Source organism: Neofelis nebulosa, chromosome 4, assembly GCF_028018385.1.
Source record: "Neofelis nebulosa isolate mNeoNeb1 chromosome 4, mNeoNeb1.pri, whole genome shotgun sequence".
Classification (NCBI taxonomy): Eukaryota; Metazoa; Chordata; class Mammalia; order Carnivora; family Felidae; genus Neofelis; species Neofelis nebulosa.
This window is the reverse complement of record NC_080785.1, coordinates 108,727,689-108,742,927: the sequence shown is the minus strand read 5'-3', so window position 1 is coordinate 108,742,927 and position 15,239 is coordinate 108,727,689. Positions and strand designations below refer to the sequence as shown.

The 15,239-nt window shown below is 57.9% G+C and overlaps 1 protein-coding gene across 5 annotated transcripts; it reads left to right on the top strand.

Moving 5' to 3' along the window:
- Positions 1 to 2,682: 2,682 nt before the first annotated feature.
- DBNL (drebrin like) lies at positions 2,683 to 14,805 on the top strand. Of its 5 annotated transcripts, none has more exons than XM_058725707.1 (14): positions 2,705 to 2,843; positions 3,259 to 3,408; positions 7,335 to 7,390; positions 8,616 to 8,728; positions 9,278 to 9,352; positions 10,350 to 10,496; positions 11,237 to 11,314; positions 11,607 to 11,761; positions 11,843 to 11,888; positions 12,115 to 12,208; positions 12,744 to 12,839; positions 12,947 to 13,062; positions 13,358 to 13,454; positions 13,806 to 14,805. In XM_058725707.1, exons 2-14 carry the CDS (start codon positions 3,290 to 3,292, stop codon positions 13,943 to 13,945), a joined length of 1,332 nt encoding a protein of 443 aa, XP_058581690.1. In that variant the 5' UTR covers positions 2,705 to 2,843; positions 3,259 to 3,289; the 3' UTR covers positions 13,946 to 14,805. The 5 variants fall into 5 exon arrangements, with proteins under 5 accessions (XP_058581692.1, XP_058581691.1, XP_058581690.1 ...); XM_058725705.1 differs by having other exon boundaries at positions 11,840 to 11,888; XM_058725709.1 differs by lacking the exon at positions 3,259 to 3,408 and having other exon boundaries at positions 2,683 to 2,843.
- Positions 14,806 to 15,239: the final 434 nt, after the last annotated feature.

The following is a 15,239-nucleotide window of genomic DNA, read 5'->3' as shown; positions in this document are numbered from 1 at the left end:
ACGAATGGAAGTCTATTAACTCTGGCCAGAAGCGTCTGCGTTTAGGGTGTGGTGCCGAGATCCTGGCCCTTTGTCAAGCTCCAGGAAGACCCAGCAGTTCTAAGACTATGGCACAAGTCCAGATTTTCTGACAGGGGATTAAAACGCTGGGACACAAATGTCCAACAGGCCTAGCCGCTGACCCTGAGCACTACATCAACGCGTGGGACGCCACGCCACCTCACTTCAAGTGCTCAGGGTTGGGCAGATTTCTGCAATTAGAGAGCAAGTGTCTTTAAGGGCCAGAAAGGCAGTTGGGGAACTGCTCTGCAGAGCTCTCTGCTTGAGGTCTGTAGCGGGTACCCAGTGGGAGGTGGTGCTGAGAAAGAGCCTGGAGGTCACCATGGACTCTCACCCACCCACCCCCATCCTGTGCCTCAGTTCTTCCACTGGCCCTTCTCATTGTGCCACCTGCTTCCTCCCCAGCAGCGCTGGGTGAGGGTTGGACCTGGATTAGATGGTCCTCTGACAAATGGAGGATGTGACTGCCATTCCCCACAACGGCAGCCCAGAGCTGTGTGCTGACTGCTGGTGAAGGAGGAAATACCTACTGTTCCCCCTGGCCAGTCCGCTGGCCTCATCAGCCCCCACTCTGGTTTTTCCCTGTTGACAGATTTTATTACTAACAAAACCAGACAGCTATGGAGAATCTGTAAAAATCCTCTATCAGACCAAATAGCAGCTTCTTGATTTCTTTAAAAAATGTCTCCTTCTGGGGCACCTGGATGGTTCAGTCGGTTAAGTATCCGACTCTTGGTTTCAGCTCAGGTCATGACCTCACGGTTTGTGAGATGGAGCCCCGTGTCGGGCTGTCTCTCTCTCTCAAAATAAATAGTAAACATTAAAATTTTGTTCAAAAAAAATCACCCGATCACACACAAGATCACACTGCTCTCCATAAAGCCTGCCAGGGATTCCATCACACCTAGAATAAAGTGTCAAGCCCTTCCCTGACCCACAGGGTCCTCCGGGTCCCAGTTTCCACCCTCATGCTCCATCCTCAGCCCATCATTAGGCTGGATCCCGCCTCGCAGCTCCAACACATCTTGCTCCCTCTGCCTGGAGCAACTCTTCCCAGACCTGCCACAGCTGTGCTCCCCATCCCATATCCAGGCCTTTCCTGGCTTGTCAAGTGGAAATAGGCTCCCATACCCTAGAGCAGAAAAACAGAATCCTGGTGCCCCCAACTTTCCACACCAGGGAACACTCCTTAATAACCTTCTCTCGTGGAGCCCGTGTCTTCCTGCTTTTCCGTTCAGTGTAGATGCACCTGGTTAGCACACTGAGCGGATCTACTTCCAGAACAAAGAGACCTGCCTCTTTTCAGGCTGGTAGGTTCTCTCCAAGTTGACCAAAATGTTGAAAAGTGCTCCCAGACCTCTTAAGGGTCCAAGGACCCTATGTGGGGCTTACCAGCTAGGTGAGTGAAGAAACTGGGAACTAGGACATGTTTAAATAGAGAATATTCCCAGAGAAAGAAGAAAAAAGATGCATTGGGGCCAAAAGGAAGAAGGCAGGATAGTCAGACTGAGGGCTGAACTTCCCTGAACATGGAGGGCGACAGCCTGGGATGGAGCAGAAAGTCACCTGAGGGGGTGTGACGGAAAAACAAGGGCAGTGGAGACGTTACTGAAGAAAAGAAGACTTAGAAATTGAGAGAGTTGGGAGACCCCCGAGGCCTCCCCGTTGCTAGAGCTCGCTTTTCTGATGCAAACACAGCAGTGAAGTCAAAGTGGAGAAATGGGGAAAGCTGCACCTTGCATCAGAGAAGACCCAGTAAAGACTGGCGGGGGGTGGGGGGGGTGGGGGGGGGCGGTTGCCTCTCTGCCCATGAGATGCCAGAACTTCTGCCTGTAAGGCAAGCAGCAATGACAGAATGTACGGAAGTAAAAGCGGACATAACCGATGAACAAGGTTTGTGTCCAAATAAAGTTCACGAGCCTTTATCTACACAATCAGACCCCAACACCTTAAGATTTCAGTAGCTGATTCGGCAGCAAGTCCTGACCCGAACTGCCACGAAGCTATTTAGTCTTTCGCTGGCCGGCTTGGGTGACTTTTCACAGAATGGGTGCGGAATAGGAGCGCGCTGGGATACTGCTCAGGACCCTGCGGGAGGGCTTCCCGAGCGCACAGGACACGCGTGGTGCTGCTGCTCCGAAACCCGAGAGGCTGCCGTGCACCTGCGCAGGGCCGTGGGGTGGCCCCGGGGCCCGTCTGTGCAGGGAGGCCAGCGGGGTTCTCTCTGTACCCGGTCCTTAACCAACAAGAGGACAAAGTGCAGGCGAGGTGGAGGCGGCTCAGCAGCACCTCGAGTTTACTCGTGCACGCATCGATGCGTTCACGCTTCACCCATTCACAGACCGAGCCCACGGGAAAGGTGAGCCCAAGATTCTGAAAACAGGGCACTGACTGCAACAAGAGAGGAGAGAAATGCACGGTCCTCCGTGAGCGCAGCTATGGGGGCCCGGCTTGGGCTCCTCCGCCACTCTGCCACACAAAGGACGCCCTCTATCTTCTCTGCCAGCCACACCTTCTCCCGTCGGCCCCGCCCGCAGTGCTTCCGCTTCCGGCCTAGGGGCGGGGCTTCCTGCGGTGGGGGCGGGGCTTCCGGCCGCGAAGACGCTGCCGCTTCCAGGCCGCCGGAGTGGGCGGGGCCCGGAAGCGGCGGTGGCGGTGGCGGTGGCGGCGGCGGCGGCGCGGGGACCGAAAGGTCCGGCCATGGCTGCGAACCTCAGCCGGAACGGGCCGGCGCTGCAAGACGCCTACGTGCGGGTGGTCACCGAGAAGTCCCCGACTGACTGGTGGGCGCCGGGAGGGAGCGGGCCGGGCGGGGGGCAGGAGGCCAGGGGCCACGGGTGCGCTGGGGCTCCCGGTTCAGCCACACCTGCGCCGCTCCCTGTAGGTGCCGTCCGCACCGTCGTCACCCGCCGTCCCGCCAGCCCCGCCGTGCGTGGGGGGCCCGCGCCGCCCCAGCTCCCCCCCCTCCGCCGGCCTCCATGTTGGCTTCCGCGCCGGGCTGCGGCGGACGGCCGTCCCCACACAAAGGGGATCTCCGCAGCCGTCGGAGGGAGAGTCTCCCCAGCTCCCACTGCAGGGACGAGGCCCTGGGCGGCCGGAAGCCCGTCTGGGAATGGGAGCCTTCCCAGGAGGTCAGGCGTTCGGGTCCCCCGGGCTCTGTGAGTGTGGATTTCAGAACCTCCCTTTCTCCGAGAATAGTCCTTCCCGTGCTTGAGCCGCGCGGACACGAATGAAACTGCCGGCCACCAGTCTGGAAGGAGACCCCTCCTCATCCGTCCACCTCCTCGTGACAGCTTCCAGTGGGCCGTCAGTGTCCAGTACCCCTCATGCAGTTGCTGGGGTTTTACGGTACCGGCAGCCTTTGTCCGAGGACTCTGGGGCAGCCTTGGGCGGCAGACCGGGAGTACCGCGCGGTCATTCTCCATCACTTTCCCCTTTGCCTGAACCGTTTTCGCTGACCAGTTTTGAGCACTTCCGGTACTAAGGAAATATGCTGAGTGTGATGAACTAAGGTGACCGGCTTTGGGGAGCCTTTGCTCCTGGCGGGGACAGGGCCCCCTGGGACAGGCTGCAGCGACAGACTGGTCTCTCTGCGCCGCCCCGGTGCTGCTTCCCCATCTCTGCTCTTCCTGGTGCCCAACACAGAGCGCTTTCCTACCGTGGGCTGTTGTGGCACGGGGAACATTCTAATCTTTCCTCCAGCCCTCAGCCTTGTCGGGGAGAGCTTGGGAACACAAGCTGCCTGGGTCAGCAGAGGCTCTCGGGCAGAGTTGACGTGGGCTCCCTGCCCGGGGCTCGTGCACACTTTTGCAGGGGAGCCAAGCAGCTCCTCTGTTTGCAGCACATCTAATTAGTGAGGAAGGGTGTCTGCTAACTGTGGGATTTCTCTGCCTTCGCGGCTTCATTATGCTTAGGAAGTTCACCCGCAAATCATGTACTTCTTTTTAAGCCTAAGAGTTTCTAGATGTCAGCCCCCACCCCACCTCTCTCTTACTCCCAGAGAGCCCTTAGCCCTCTGCTGTGACTCCAGGCCCTGCTGACAGTATTGCCAAGTGTCCCCTTTGACATCTACATGAGGCCACCTGACTCTAGACCCCGGAACCATCTTTGCCCCTCTCCAGTCCTGCTCAGCTAGGGTCTTGCTATCTTGTGTGCTCTTAAGGACGTGCTATAGCCCTTGATGACTTACCTAAGGGACTCCTGGGCCTCCCTCTGGCTTCCTTCCAGGTCTCTCTTCATTCTCAGTTTACACCGGTTTGGGGATGATGTCCCACAGCCCAGTTGGCAGTTCAGGCCTCCTACGCTCCCAGCTTTTCCTTAGGCTTCTCAGAGCTGTCTGCCACCACCCTGCTCTGAAACTTCCCCTCCCCACCTCTCTGTCCCTGAGGAGGGTGCTAAGCCTCTTTCCCCTCACCATGTGACCAGCCAGCCTCTGCTCCCACTGCCACAGCCATTAAGTATCTCAACAGGTACATGTGGTAGACCCCACTCAGCTGAAAAAATACCTAGATTGTGTTACTTCTGTGCATAAACTTGAGCGGCTTCCTGTTTCATGTGAAATAAAGCCCAGACCCCTTACCTCGGCCAGCAGGCCCTGTGCAGCTAGCTCCTGACCCCTCCTGCCACCCCTCCCCCTTACCATACTGGGGCCACACCTGTTTGCCACCGCTCTGGTCTTCTTTCTCTTCCTCAAACATGTGAGCTGGTTCCTCCTTAGAGCCCTCACTCTTGCCGCTTCTCCTTTCTACCACCCTCATCATCCCTGGGGGTCTCCCCAGACTTCTCAGCATGGAGAGACCTTCCTCAACTCTCCAGTCCCTGATGCACTCACATTTTCTGTCTCTTGGGTGACTGTCTCCAGACACATGGTTTTTCTTGTCACCTTTCTCTTCACCAGGAGGAATAGGGCCTGTCTGTCCCTGGTGCAGGGCTACCATGTGTGCTCAGTGCTTGGGTGAGACTGGACTGGGAAGGGCACAGAGTGCTGTGGAGGGTATCAGCAAGAAGAGGCAGGTCACGAAAGGTTTCACATGCAGAGTGGGTGGCATTGGGCTGGGACCCGAAGCTGGGTGGGGTAGGGGGCAGGCATGTCAGCTCCCAATCTTGGATCTTTTTCTTGCTTCCCCAGGTTGTTCTCCTAGATGGAGTCATGTTTGTTGACCTCTTGTACCCATATCACTGCCTGACAGTACATTCTTGACAGTGTGTTTCTTTCTTGTCTCCCATTAGAAGGTGACTTCCATGCTCATGGAAGGGCCTCTTTGGATGTATCCGAAGCTTTGTGCCCATCACCACAAGCAGCAGGTTCTCAGTACATGTGTCAGAAGGGATGGTTTGAGTTACAAGGTGCTCAGCACACAACAGTCCTTGTGCTGTGCACAGACCAGCATACCGCTTTTCCGTGGTGATTTGAAAAAAAGGATGGAAGTCAGTTGAATGTGGGAATGAGCCTCTGATCTGGGAACATTCAAGAAGGTGGCTTGGGCTGGAGCCCAGGGTATGGGGGGGGTCAAGTTGGAGGGCAGGCAGCAGGCATGGAGCTTGGCTCTTACTAGCTGCTGGGTCACTTCTTGGGAGAGCTGCACTGAGCAGAAGTCTCTGCTCCCCGCAGTGTGTCCGGTGTCCCTGTCTTTTGCAGTCAGGGCTTGGTGGCTTCAAACATCCAGGCTTCTTCCAGGAAGAGGGCTGGCCAGGACTCCAGTCACCAGAATCTGGATGTCCCCCTCCTCCCACATCCTTTCCATTTGTCTGTGTGTTCCATTTAGTGTCTCTCTCCTAGGAGGGGTGTCCCCCACGCCAGCCAGACCTTCTGGGTCTGGGTTTCTTTCTTCCGACTTCCTCAGGCTGGGCAGCTCTGCCTGGTGCCTTAGCAAGGCCTTGGGGAAGCTGAGTGGAGGCTGATTTGCTTCCTTGTGGACTCTTTACCCCAAAGTCCCTGTCTGGCCAGCCACAGCAGAGCTGTGCTCAGAGCAGGGGAGATAGTGCACAAGACCAGATTTTGCCTCTGACTTGCTGTCTGCTGGGTCAGCATTCCTACCCCAGTTTCCACCAACCTGGAGCTGAGCTCCTGCAGAGTTGGTGTTGATGGTTGAGCTCCGTACGGACTGTGGAGAAGCCACCTGTTCCAGAACGTTCTCCTTGGGTAACCTTTGTTCTGGTCATGGGACTTTTTATGCCCCACATATAATAAAATCTGTTATATTTTCTCAACGCCTCTGGGGCTCGTTTATAAAAACAAATTTTTCCCACAGTTCTTGTGAATAATTAGTCTTACAGAAAAAGATAGGTGTGGTCAATGGTCACCTGTGGAGAGTTAAGGCTCCTCTGAAAAAAGAATTTGCTTGACTTCATGGTGAGTCATGGCCCATGTGGTTTCTGGGTTTTCCAGAAGAGTCCAAAGCCCAGAGAGATCTGCTCCAGAAACTCCAGGCTTTCAGAAGGCGGAGCAGATAAGCACAAGGTGTTGGGCGGCATTCCAAAATGCCTCATGTGCTTCTCCTTGGGGGGCTTTGGGTTGAGGAATATGCAGGTATCTTTTATCTTCTCAAATTCACAAACCTGATAGACAAGTGAGTATTTCACACATGAATGTGTGGACAGTTGCCATAAAACTTTCCAGTTTAGGGGCATCTCCAATGGCTTAGTTGGCAGAGTGTAAAACTCTTGATCTCTGGGTTGTGAATTCCACCCCAACGTTGGGCATAGAGCTTCCTTAAAATCTAATCAGACGGTGCCTAGGTGGCTCAGTCAGTTAAACATCCGACTCTTGGTTTCAGCTCAGGTCATGATTTCACGGTTCATGGGTTTGAGCACCACGTCCGGCCCTGTGCTGACAGTGCAGAGCCTGGTTGGGATTCTCTCTCTTCCTCTCTCTCTGCCCCTCCACCCCACATCTCTCTCAATCTCAAAATAAATAAAAATTTTTAAAAAGTCAAACAAATTTTCCAGCATAGGGACGCTTGGCTGGCTTAGTCGGTAGAGTGTGTGACTCTTGATCTCTGGGTCATGAGTTCAAGTCCCACATTGGGCATAGAGCTTCCTTAAAATCAAGTCAGACAAACAAACTTTACAGCTTAGTTTCCCTCACAGTAGACATAGGCTCCCCTTCATAAGTTTGTCTCTCAGGATAAGCCCCTGTGGGTGAGAACTAAGAAGGCCATGGCTCTGGGTCAGCCTGGGGCCTGTGTTACCATCATGCTGAGCTCTGGTGGGTGTGGCAAGGGCAGATGGCACCCAGCGCACTGGCTACAGAGCTCACCTGTGTTTTGTTTCAGGGCTCTCTTTACCTATGAGGGTAACAGCAATGACATCCGTGTGGCTGGCACTGGAGGTGAGTATGACCAAGTGAGGGGGCGAGGAGGCTGGTGGGGGAGGAGGGTGGGAGGAGGGGAGAGAGTGGTAGCCATCAGGGTCCCCAGCCCACACCACAGTAGCATCACCATTGGGGAGCTGGACACAGCTTTGTTACTCAGCAAATGTTCACCAGTGCATTCTCCACTTGCCATACAAGTGCTTCTGGTGACCTGTTCTAGAAAGCCCCTCCCTTGTGAGGGCTGCTCCCTGACCTTTAGAAGGACCGCTGCTGGCCGTGCTGTCACGTGCACTGTGATGCCTCAGGTGGTGGAGAAGTGCAGGGTTCAGTAGCCTGCATTTCCTACCACCGCCTCCACTGGTACTCACAGGGCTCTGCTGTGCGCACTCCAAGTAGGGGCTCAGGGCTGTCCCAGGTCTCTGTGGCCCTATAGCTAAAGTACCCAACCCAGCTCCTCACTAGCTGATAAGGACCACAGCCTCAGTGTCAGGAGAATGGCTGAGGATGGCTCACTCCTGTGCCCTCATCACCCATCCCCTTACCTTCACTTGGAGGATCTAAGAACTGAGCCTGAGCGTGACTGCAGGACGTTCCCACCTGCTTGGGACCCTCTTGGTGGCCTGGGGGTCTGAGCAGACTCATGGGTAGGGCAGGTGACTCCCAGCAGGCCTATTCCAGGGCCCTCAGTAGGTCCAGGCAACAGTAAAATTGTTCCTCCATTTGGAAGCCTGATGCCCAGTTTGTAACAAAAATGACGATTTTACTTACAGAATTACCCATGGGTTTTATAGGAATGGTTTTTAGACTGGCGTATGTAAAAACTCACCTGGGGTCCTTGGGGCACCTGGGTGGCTCAGTTGGTTGAGTGTCCAACTTCAGCTCAGGTCATGATCTCACAGCTCATGGGTTTAAGCCCTGCATGAGCTCGCCACTGTTGGTGCAGAGCCTGCCCGGGATCTTCTGTCCCCCTCTAAGCTGCTTCCCTACTTCCACTCTCTCTCTCAAAAATAAATCTTAAAAAAAAAAAAAAATCACCTGGGGTCCTTGTCACAAATGCAGATCCTGGGTCCCACCCAGCTCCTGTGAGTTAGCTCAGTGAGGACAGGCACAGGAATCCAATTCTGATGTAGGCGACACTGAGAACCCCTGGTTTAGAGCCATTTTGGGTTTGGTCTCCTGGCGGACAGTGTGCCAGGGCGGGCAGCAGGTGTGGGGCCCCTCACTTCCCTGTGACCTGCTGCAGAGGGAGGCCTGGAGGAGATGGTGGAGGAACTCAACAGCGGGAAGGTGATGTACGGCTTCTGCAGGGTGAAGGACCCCAACTCCGGCCTGCCCAAATTTGTCCTCATCAACTGGGTATGTGGAACTGGCGGGCTTTCGGTTCTCATCCAGGTGCGACCCGGAAGAACTCCCTTTCCTTCTCCTCCTCTGCTATTCATGATTGGAGCAGAGAAGGATTTGACTTCAGGGCAGCTTGGAGGTGGTGAAGGAACACACTAGTAGATTAAGTCATTGTGGCCCAAAGGATAATGGGGGCCTGGCTAGCGTAGAATTCCCAGTGCCTCCCCCCCAAGCCCAGGATTATTCCTACAAAATGGAGTACAAACAATCGCAGGACCCCCTTGCCTGTGTCCCCTTCAGAGTAGTCATCCTGAGGGAGCAGGGGGCCTGGAGAAGGCTCTGAGAACACAGGACTGGTGGGTGGGACTAGAAAATTCTGAGCCAACCCCCTGCCCATGGAAGCTGGTGGTCATCCTGCCACAAGAACCTCCTTGATTTGGAGATGTGGGCCTTGCCTTATCCTCTGCTTTAGGGTCCCAGCTCTGTCTTTGCTGGGATACACAGGGATGCTGCTGAGCCCTCAGGGAGGGATTGGTGAGTCATGCTGGGTGTGTTGTGTTGCAGACAGGCGAGGGTGTGAACGACGTACGGAAGGGAGCATGCGCCAACCACGTCAGCACTATGGCCAGCTTTCTGAAGGTGAGGGCTGCTCCCTGAGGGCCTCACAGAGTTACCAGGCCCCCAGGCTCCTGGGTGTGCATGAGCAGGAGTTGCAGCCAGAGCTGGAAGTGTGTCCCACGCCCCAGTACTCTGTCTGGACTTGAGGGTGTGACCCGAGGCTGCCGTGCTCTTGCTCAGCAGGTGCGTGGGAGGCCACACTGCGGCCAGAGCCACTAGCAGGCTGGCTTTAGTGGGGAGGAAGGGTGAATGACTGTCCTTTCTGAGCTCAGGAGGAACAGGCTGGAGCTGGTCCTGGGGCAGGGCAGGGCCTTGGGTTCCCCTAGTTTGTCAGTGTGGTCAGGATCTGGAGGAGAACAGTTGTGTATGCCCAGCCGCCTCAGCACGCACATTCCCTTTGATGGCTCCTCTCCAGCCTGTCCCCGCACATATTTATGTCCATCCTTGTAGCAGAACCTCCTTCAGTGCCAGAAGCATTTGTTGTTTGCTTGTCGGGTAACTTTTTGCATTTCTTGGTTACCGGCAAAGAGACTCAGGACTTTGATTTCTGGTTCTGCCAGTGCTTCTCCAGATATGCCTCGCTTTCTTTTCTAGGAGCTAAAAGAAAGAGAGGATCCCAAGCTTATTAGGTGTTTACTAACAGTGAGTGAGGTCATGGATCTGACTTCTCAAGAAGTCGGTGGCTTGCTTTTTGTAGAAAATGAGTTTCCAGATTCTTTTTAAAGTTTGTTTTTGCTCATGAGAAAGGAGCTCTTTAACACCTGGGCCTGCAGCAGAGAGCGTGCCGCACACATAACAAGCCGTAGGCAGTGCCGCAGAGGGCAAAGACCTCTTGCCCGCACTGGACAAGTACAAGTTTGCCTCAAGGTGGTTTGTGGGACATGAGCAGAGTGTGCCTAGGTGCCCAGCAGGGTCCCCTGTCCTTGAGCCTGGGTGACAGTTGTCTGAGCTGTGCGGACTGCGGTGTGCATCCTGTCCTCTCCTGGAGCTGCACCTCCTGACTGCTCTCCTGCTGCAGGGGGCCCATGTGACCATCAATGCTAGGGCCGAGGAGGACGTGGAGCCTGAGTGCATCATGCAGAAGGTGGCCAGAGCCTCCGGTGCCAACTATGCCTTCCACAGGGAGAGCAGCCGTTTCCAGGACACGGGCCCCCAGGCCCCCGTGGTGAGTGCTGCCTGGGCGGGCAGCAGGGCAGGGGCAGGTCAGGAGTGTGCAGTTACCCTGTCCCACCTGGCTGCACCCGCCCTGGGTGGTTTATCCCTCACAGGGCTGGGCTCCTGGCTACCTGGCTTCCAGCCCCGGAGCCAGATGAAGGTTCAGATGGCCGACAGAAGTGGGAGCTGCCCCCCCTGGTGAGGCAGGTGCTAGTGGGCATGAGGAGCAGCCCTCCACCCTGTCTGGTCCCACCAGCTGTTTGGAGCCTCTCTGCAGGGACACCCTCGAGGCCACAGCACCAGTGTGTCCTGCACAGCCCTGGGTGGGGGGCACCGTGGAGGAATGTAAGGCAGTGGATGGGCAGACACCTGCTGGCCTGTAGTCCTAATGCCAGGTAGGGGGCTCCAGTCCCCTGATGCACAGCCGGAGTCTGTGGAGATTCCCGGGCACCACCCAGTGCAGTCAGCTATCTGTGTCTGGTGGACCAGCCTCCTAGAAATGGCCAGAGGCCGGTCTCAGAACCTCCTTGACCTCCATCCACAGGGGTCTGGTGCAGCCAGAGACCTCCTCAGTGTTGCCTGGGGTTGAGAGCTTCCTTGCCTGGTGGTTTCCTAGGGCCATTGGGCTGTCTTGGTTCTGGTCTCCTTGAGAGGGCCAGGGCCGGCGCCCCTGCCCTGCCAGGCACCATCCTGAAGGTTGTTGCTCATGTTCTGTGGGCGGTCCAGTGGGGAACCCTCTGTCCTCTGCAGGGCTCCGTGTACCAGAAGACCAATGCCATGTCTGAGATCAAAAAGGTTGGCAAAGACAGCTTCTGGGCCAAAGCAGAGGTGAGTGCCCTTCGCAGAGATTAAGTGTGCCTTCCTCTCTGTCCCTTGGTTTTTCTCACAGTGAACCCCTGGGACACATGTTCCTGTTCGCGCCCGTTCATAGGCTGTCAGACTGGGCTGAGGGAGTTAAGTGACAGGGCCCGAGGGCACTCACCTGCACCCCTGCACGCAGGCCACAGGCCCCCGACGCCCCAGGCAGCACTCGCAAGAACGCCAGGGTGGACTCGGAGAGGGGGCAGGTCCGCCTGCGGCGCGGGAGCTGAGTGGGCCGCGGGCACTGTTCTCCCCGCAGAAGGAGGAGGAGAACCGCAAGCGAGAGGAGAAGCGGCGGGCAGAGGAGGAGCGGCAGCAGCTGGAGCAGGAGCGCCGGGAACGGGAGCTGCGTGAGGCCGCCCGCAGGGAACAGCGCTATCGGGAGGAGCAGGGCAGCGAGGCCGCGCCCCAGAGGTGAGGGCCCAGAGGGCGGGCAGAGGGAGGGTACTAAGCAGGCAGCCAGGCTGCAGCTCCTCCCTGTGCCCCTCCCAGCAGGACATGTGAGCAGCCAGAAGTGGTTTTGGGGAGCAGACAGGAGCAGGTGAGACTTGTCTGTCCAGTGATGCGGGGGTCTCCGGGAGGGTCCCGTGGCCGGCTGGGCAGAGTGGAGCCTGGAGCGCGTGTGGGTGTGTCTTGGTGGTGGTGGAAATGAGCTCAAAAGGCAGAAGTTGTTGTCCAAGACGAGGCCTGGGAGCCCCTCCCAAAGCGCCTGGGCCCACGCTCACTGCCAGGTGCTCGCACCCTTCCCCCCTCCCCCCACCCCCCAGGACCCTGGCAGTCCACAGCCAGCACATCCACGGGACATTTTCAGACAGAAGGAGAGGGCCCTGTCTACTACATCCATCTCCAGCCCCCAGCCAGGTAAGCCTACCCCCTGGGCCTAGCCCTGAGGTAGAGGCCGGCCGAGGGGTCCTGGGGTCCCAGTACAGGGTTCCCTGAGGTGACAGATGTGTCAGAGTATGACAGACACACATGAGCAGGGAGAGCCCGTGCTCATGAGAGTGGCTTCTGAGAGGGGAGCCTGGGCCTCAGGGGTCCCTTCCCCGCCCTCAGCCTCGTCCCGCAGAGACCTGGAAGGGCAGGGCCACGTGTGGCTTCAGAGGGGAGACCCTCCAGCCTGGGCCTGTAAACTTGTAGTGCAGCTCGCACATTGGCTCAGAGCTGGCCCCAGGAGCCTCTGTCACCTGCCCTCTGGCCCCCAGGGAAACAGGACTGCTCTGTGCGTGTGCATTTGTGTGTGCGCACCATGGTGTTTCTGTAGCTGCTCTATGTCCCCATTCACTCCGTGTGACAGCCACTGTTCCAGGACAGGTCTGCCAGCACAGGGCCCAGAAACAGTGGAGACTGCCTGTTCTTCCCATTTGTCAGCTCTCATGCGTGTGCCTTTGGTCTGCAGGCAAACTGCGGAGCCCCTTCCTGCAGAAGCAGCTTACCCAGCCAGAGACCCACCTCAGCAGAGAGCCCGCCCAGGCCACCTCAGGGCCCAGGCCAGGCAAGGCGCTTAGCCACCCTGTGGGAGGCTGGGCATGTGGGCACGGTAGGGACAAGGAGGTGTCCTCCGCTCCCTGGGCTCAGAGCAGGCTGCGCCCTCCTGTGCAGGTCTCTGTGAGGAGCCGGCGCCCAGCACGCCGCCGTGCCCGGTGCAGGTAGAAGAGGAGGAAGCTGTGTACGAGGAGCCCCCAGAGCAGGAGACCCTCTATGAGGAGCCCCCGATGGTGGGTCCCTTGAGTGGGGCGGGGCATGGCTGTGAGGGGGCCTAGAAACACCCTCCTCAGCCATACCACTCGTGGGACGCCTAACTTTGTGACAGTTCACTACGTGCAGATTATCTTGTTTCGTCTCGGAGCAGCCCTGTGTGAGGAATTGTCTGGCACACTTTGCCGTGTGGGAGGCCCTGCGTTGGGGAGCATCGTTGGGGTGGTGGGGTGGTGGGGCGGCGGCAGCCCCCGTCCTCTGTGTGCGAGCCGGTAACTAGGACCCCAGGTTCCTCTTCTCTCCATCCGCGGGCAGGTGCAGCAGCAAGATGCCGGCTCTGAGCACGTGGACCACTACCCAGGGCTGAGCGGGAAGGGGCTCTGTGCCCGGGCCCTGTACGACTACCAGGCAGGTAATGTGCTCAGACCACAGGGCCCCACGTCAGGAGACAGGCTTTGGGGGCTCCCTTGGGGGGCCAGAAGGGTGAGGATGGGGTGGATGCCCCACACAGCCCGGGCCTTCACATGCCCTCTGGGCAGCTGCCCAACGTCTGTTGGTGTGAATCCCTGCTGCCAGCGCCGCGCTGAGCCTGAAGGTGTGACCAGAGGGCTGGGTACACCCTGGACGCTGGGCCCCTGGCGAGTCTGGGTGGAGGCCTTGGGAGGCGGGCTGCCGTGTGGTGTCGGGACAGGTGAGGGCCTGGCTGCCAGGCCCCCAGCTCCAGTGCGGCCTCCGGCTCACCCTCTGGCTCACTTTCCCACAGCCGACGACACAGAGATCTCCTTCGACCCCGAAAATCTCATCACGGGCATCGAGGTGATTGACGAGGGCTGGTGGCGCGGCTACGGGCCTGACGGCCACTTTGGCATGTTTCCCGCCAACTACGTGGAGCTCATTGAGTGAGGACCCCCCACCGCTGGCTGCTCCGAGGCTGTCCTTCCCTTCCCCACCCAGGCGTGCTTTCCTTCTTACCGGGGGACGTGGCGTGTGTGGCTCGAGAGCCGCTCAGCAGTCCTCCAAGAATGGGACCCCCAGAGAAGATGAGCCCTCGGGGTTCCCGCAGACGCCTCAATGCAGCTGATTCCCAACACCTGCTTCTGGCAGCTCCTGGCCCGCCCCCGCCCCCGCCCCACCAGCCTTGCCTTTGACCCCCACGGAGGACACTGAGCCAAGCCCTGCCCATGGCCAGCCCCTCAGTGACCTCTGCCTGAGGAGAGTGGCACTGCTGAGCCGGGCGGTCTGAGCAGGGGCATTTCCTTATCTCCTCTTCCTCTTGGCTCTGAAGAGTGGTGGTTACAGCTGTTAGTGACCCTCGGGAACAGTGAACTTAAGAGTTTATGACCAAAGTCTCGGGTCGTGACAGTTTGGGCAGCATCAGATCACCCTTCCGGACCCTGCCCTGTGTCCCCAGTTCTGTCCCTCTGCCGGGGCTGAGCACGCCCCCCCACCCCCGAGTGTATGAAGGAAGGGATGGGAGCGTCCTTCTGTGTACCACACCCCCCACAATGGCTCCAGCCTGTGCCTGCTGTCCCGCCCCAGGTGCCCCAGGCGCCCCAGGCCTGTCTGCTTTCAGAGGAGAATTGCCCCATGCAGGCCCCAGTTGTGACCCACCCTGCTGTGGCCTGAATGCCCCCGTGTGGAAACAGACCCCTTCCTGGGTGTCTGTGGGACGCGTGTGCAGGTGTGTGTGTGTGCACGTGCACCCTCAGACCTCAGGCCAGACAGCCACCTGGGAGAGGCATAAACATGAAGCTGTGACCACAGTCAGCCTCTTGGATTTCAGTTCTCTGGGAGGGGCTGAGGGCCTCCCTCCCTACCCTGGGGACCCTCTGCTCATGCAGGGCCAAGCCTGTGTGCACGTGTGCATGGAATGAGGTGCCTGGCACCCCCCGAATGTCACAGATTACGGTTCCTCATGCTCTGGCAGGTGCTGGGTGGAAGCAGCTTGGGGCACAGGCCAAACTAAGGAGATCGCTCTCCCATCTCGTCTGTCTCAGGCTGAGCTTCAGGCAGGCCTTACCACATCCCAGTTTCTCCACCATGAAGCCAGCAGGGCCCAACCAGCTTCGGAGGCTCCATGAGTCAGGGTCACACGGCTCTGAGGCCAGCTGTGGGCTTGTCCTAAGACACTGGGATGCCTTGGAGGTGGGGCTTGGTCCCTGGGGCTGCAGGGACAGCAGAGGACACCCCGTCTGCA

Excerpts from the sequence above, each read along its gene's own strand:
- DBNL (XM_058725705.1), top strand. The coding sequence starts at position 3,290 with ATGAAACTGCCGGCCACCAGTCTGGAAGGAGACCCCTCCTCATCCGTC. Across the intron at positions 11,315-11,606 it reads GCTTCTGGGCCAAAGCAGAG|AAGGAGGAGGAGAACCGCAA; the intron begins GTGAGTGCCCTT and ends TTCTCCCCGCAG. Across the intron at positions 12,209-12,743 it reads CATCTCCAGCCCCCAGCCAG|GCAAACTGCGGAGCCCCTTC; the intron begins GTAAGCCTACCC and ends TTTGGTCTGCAG.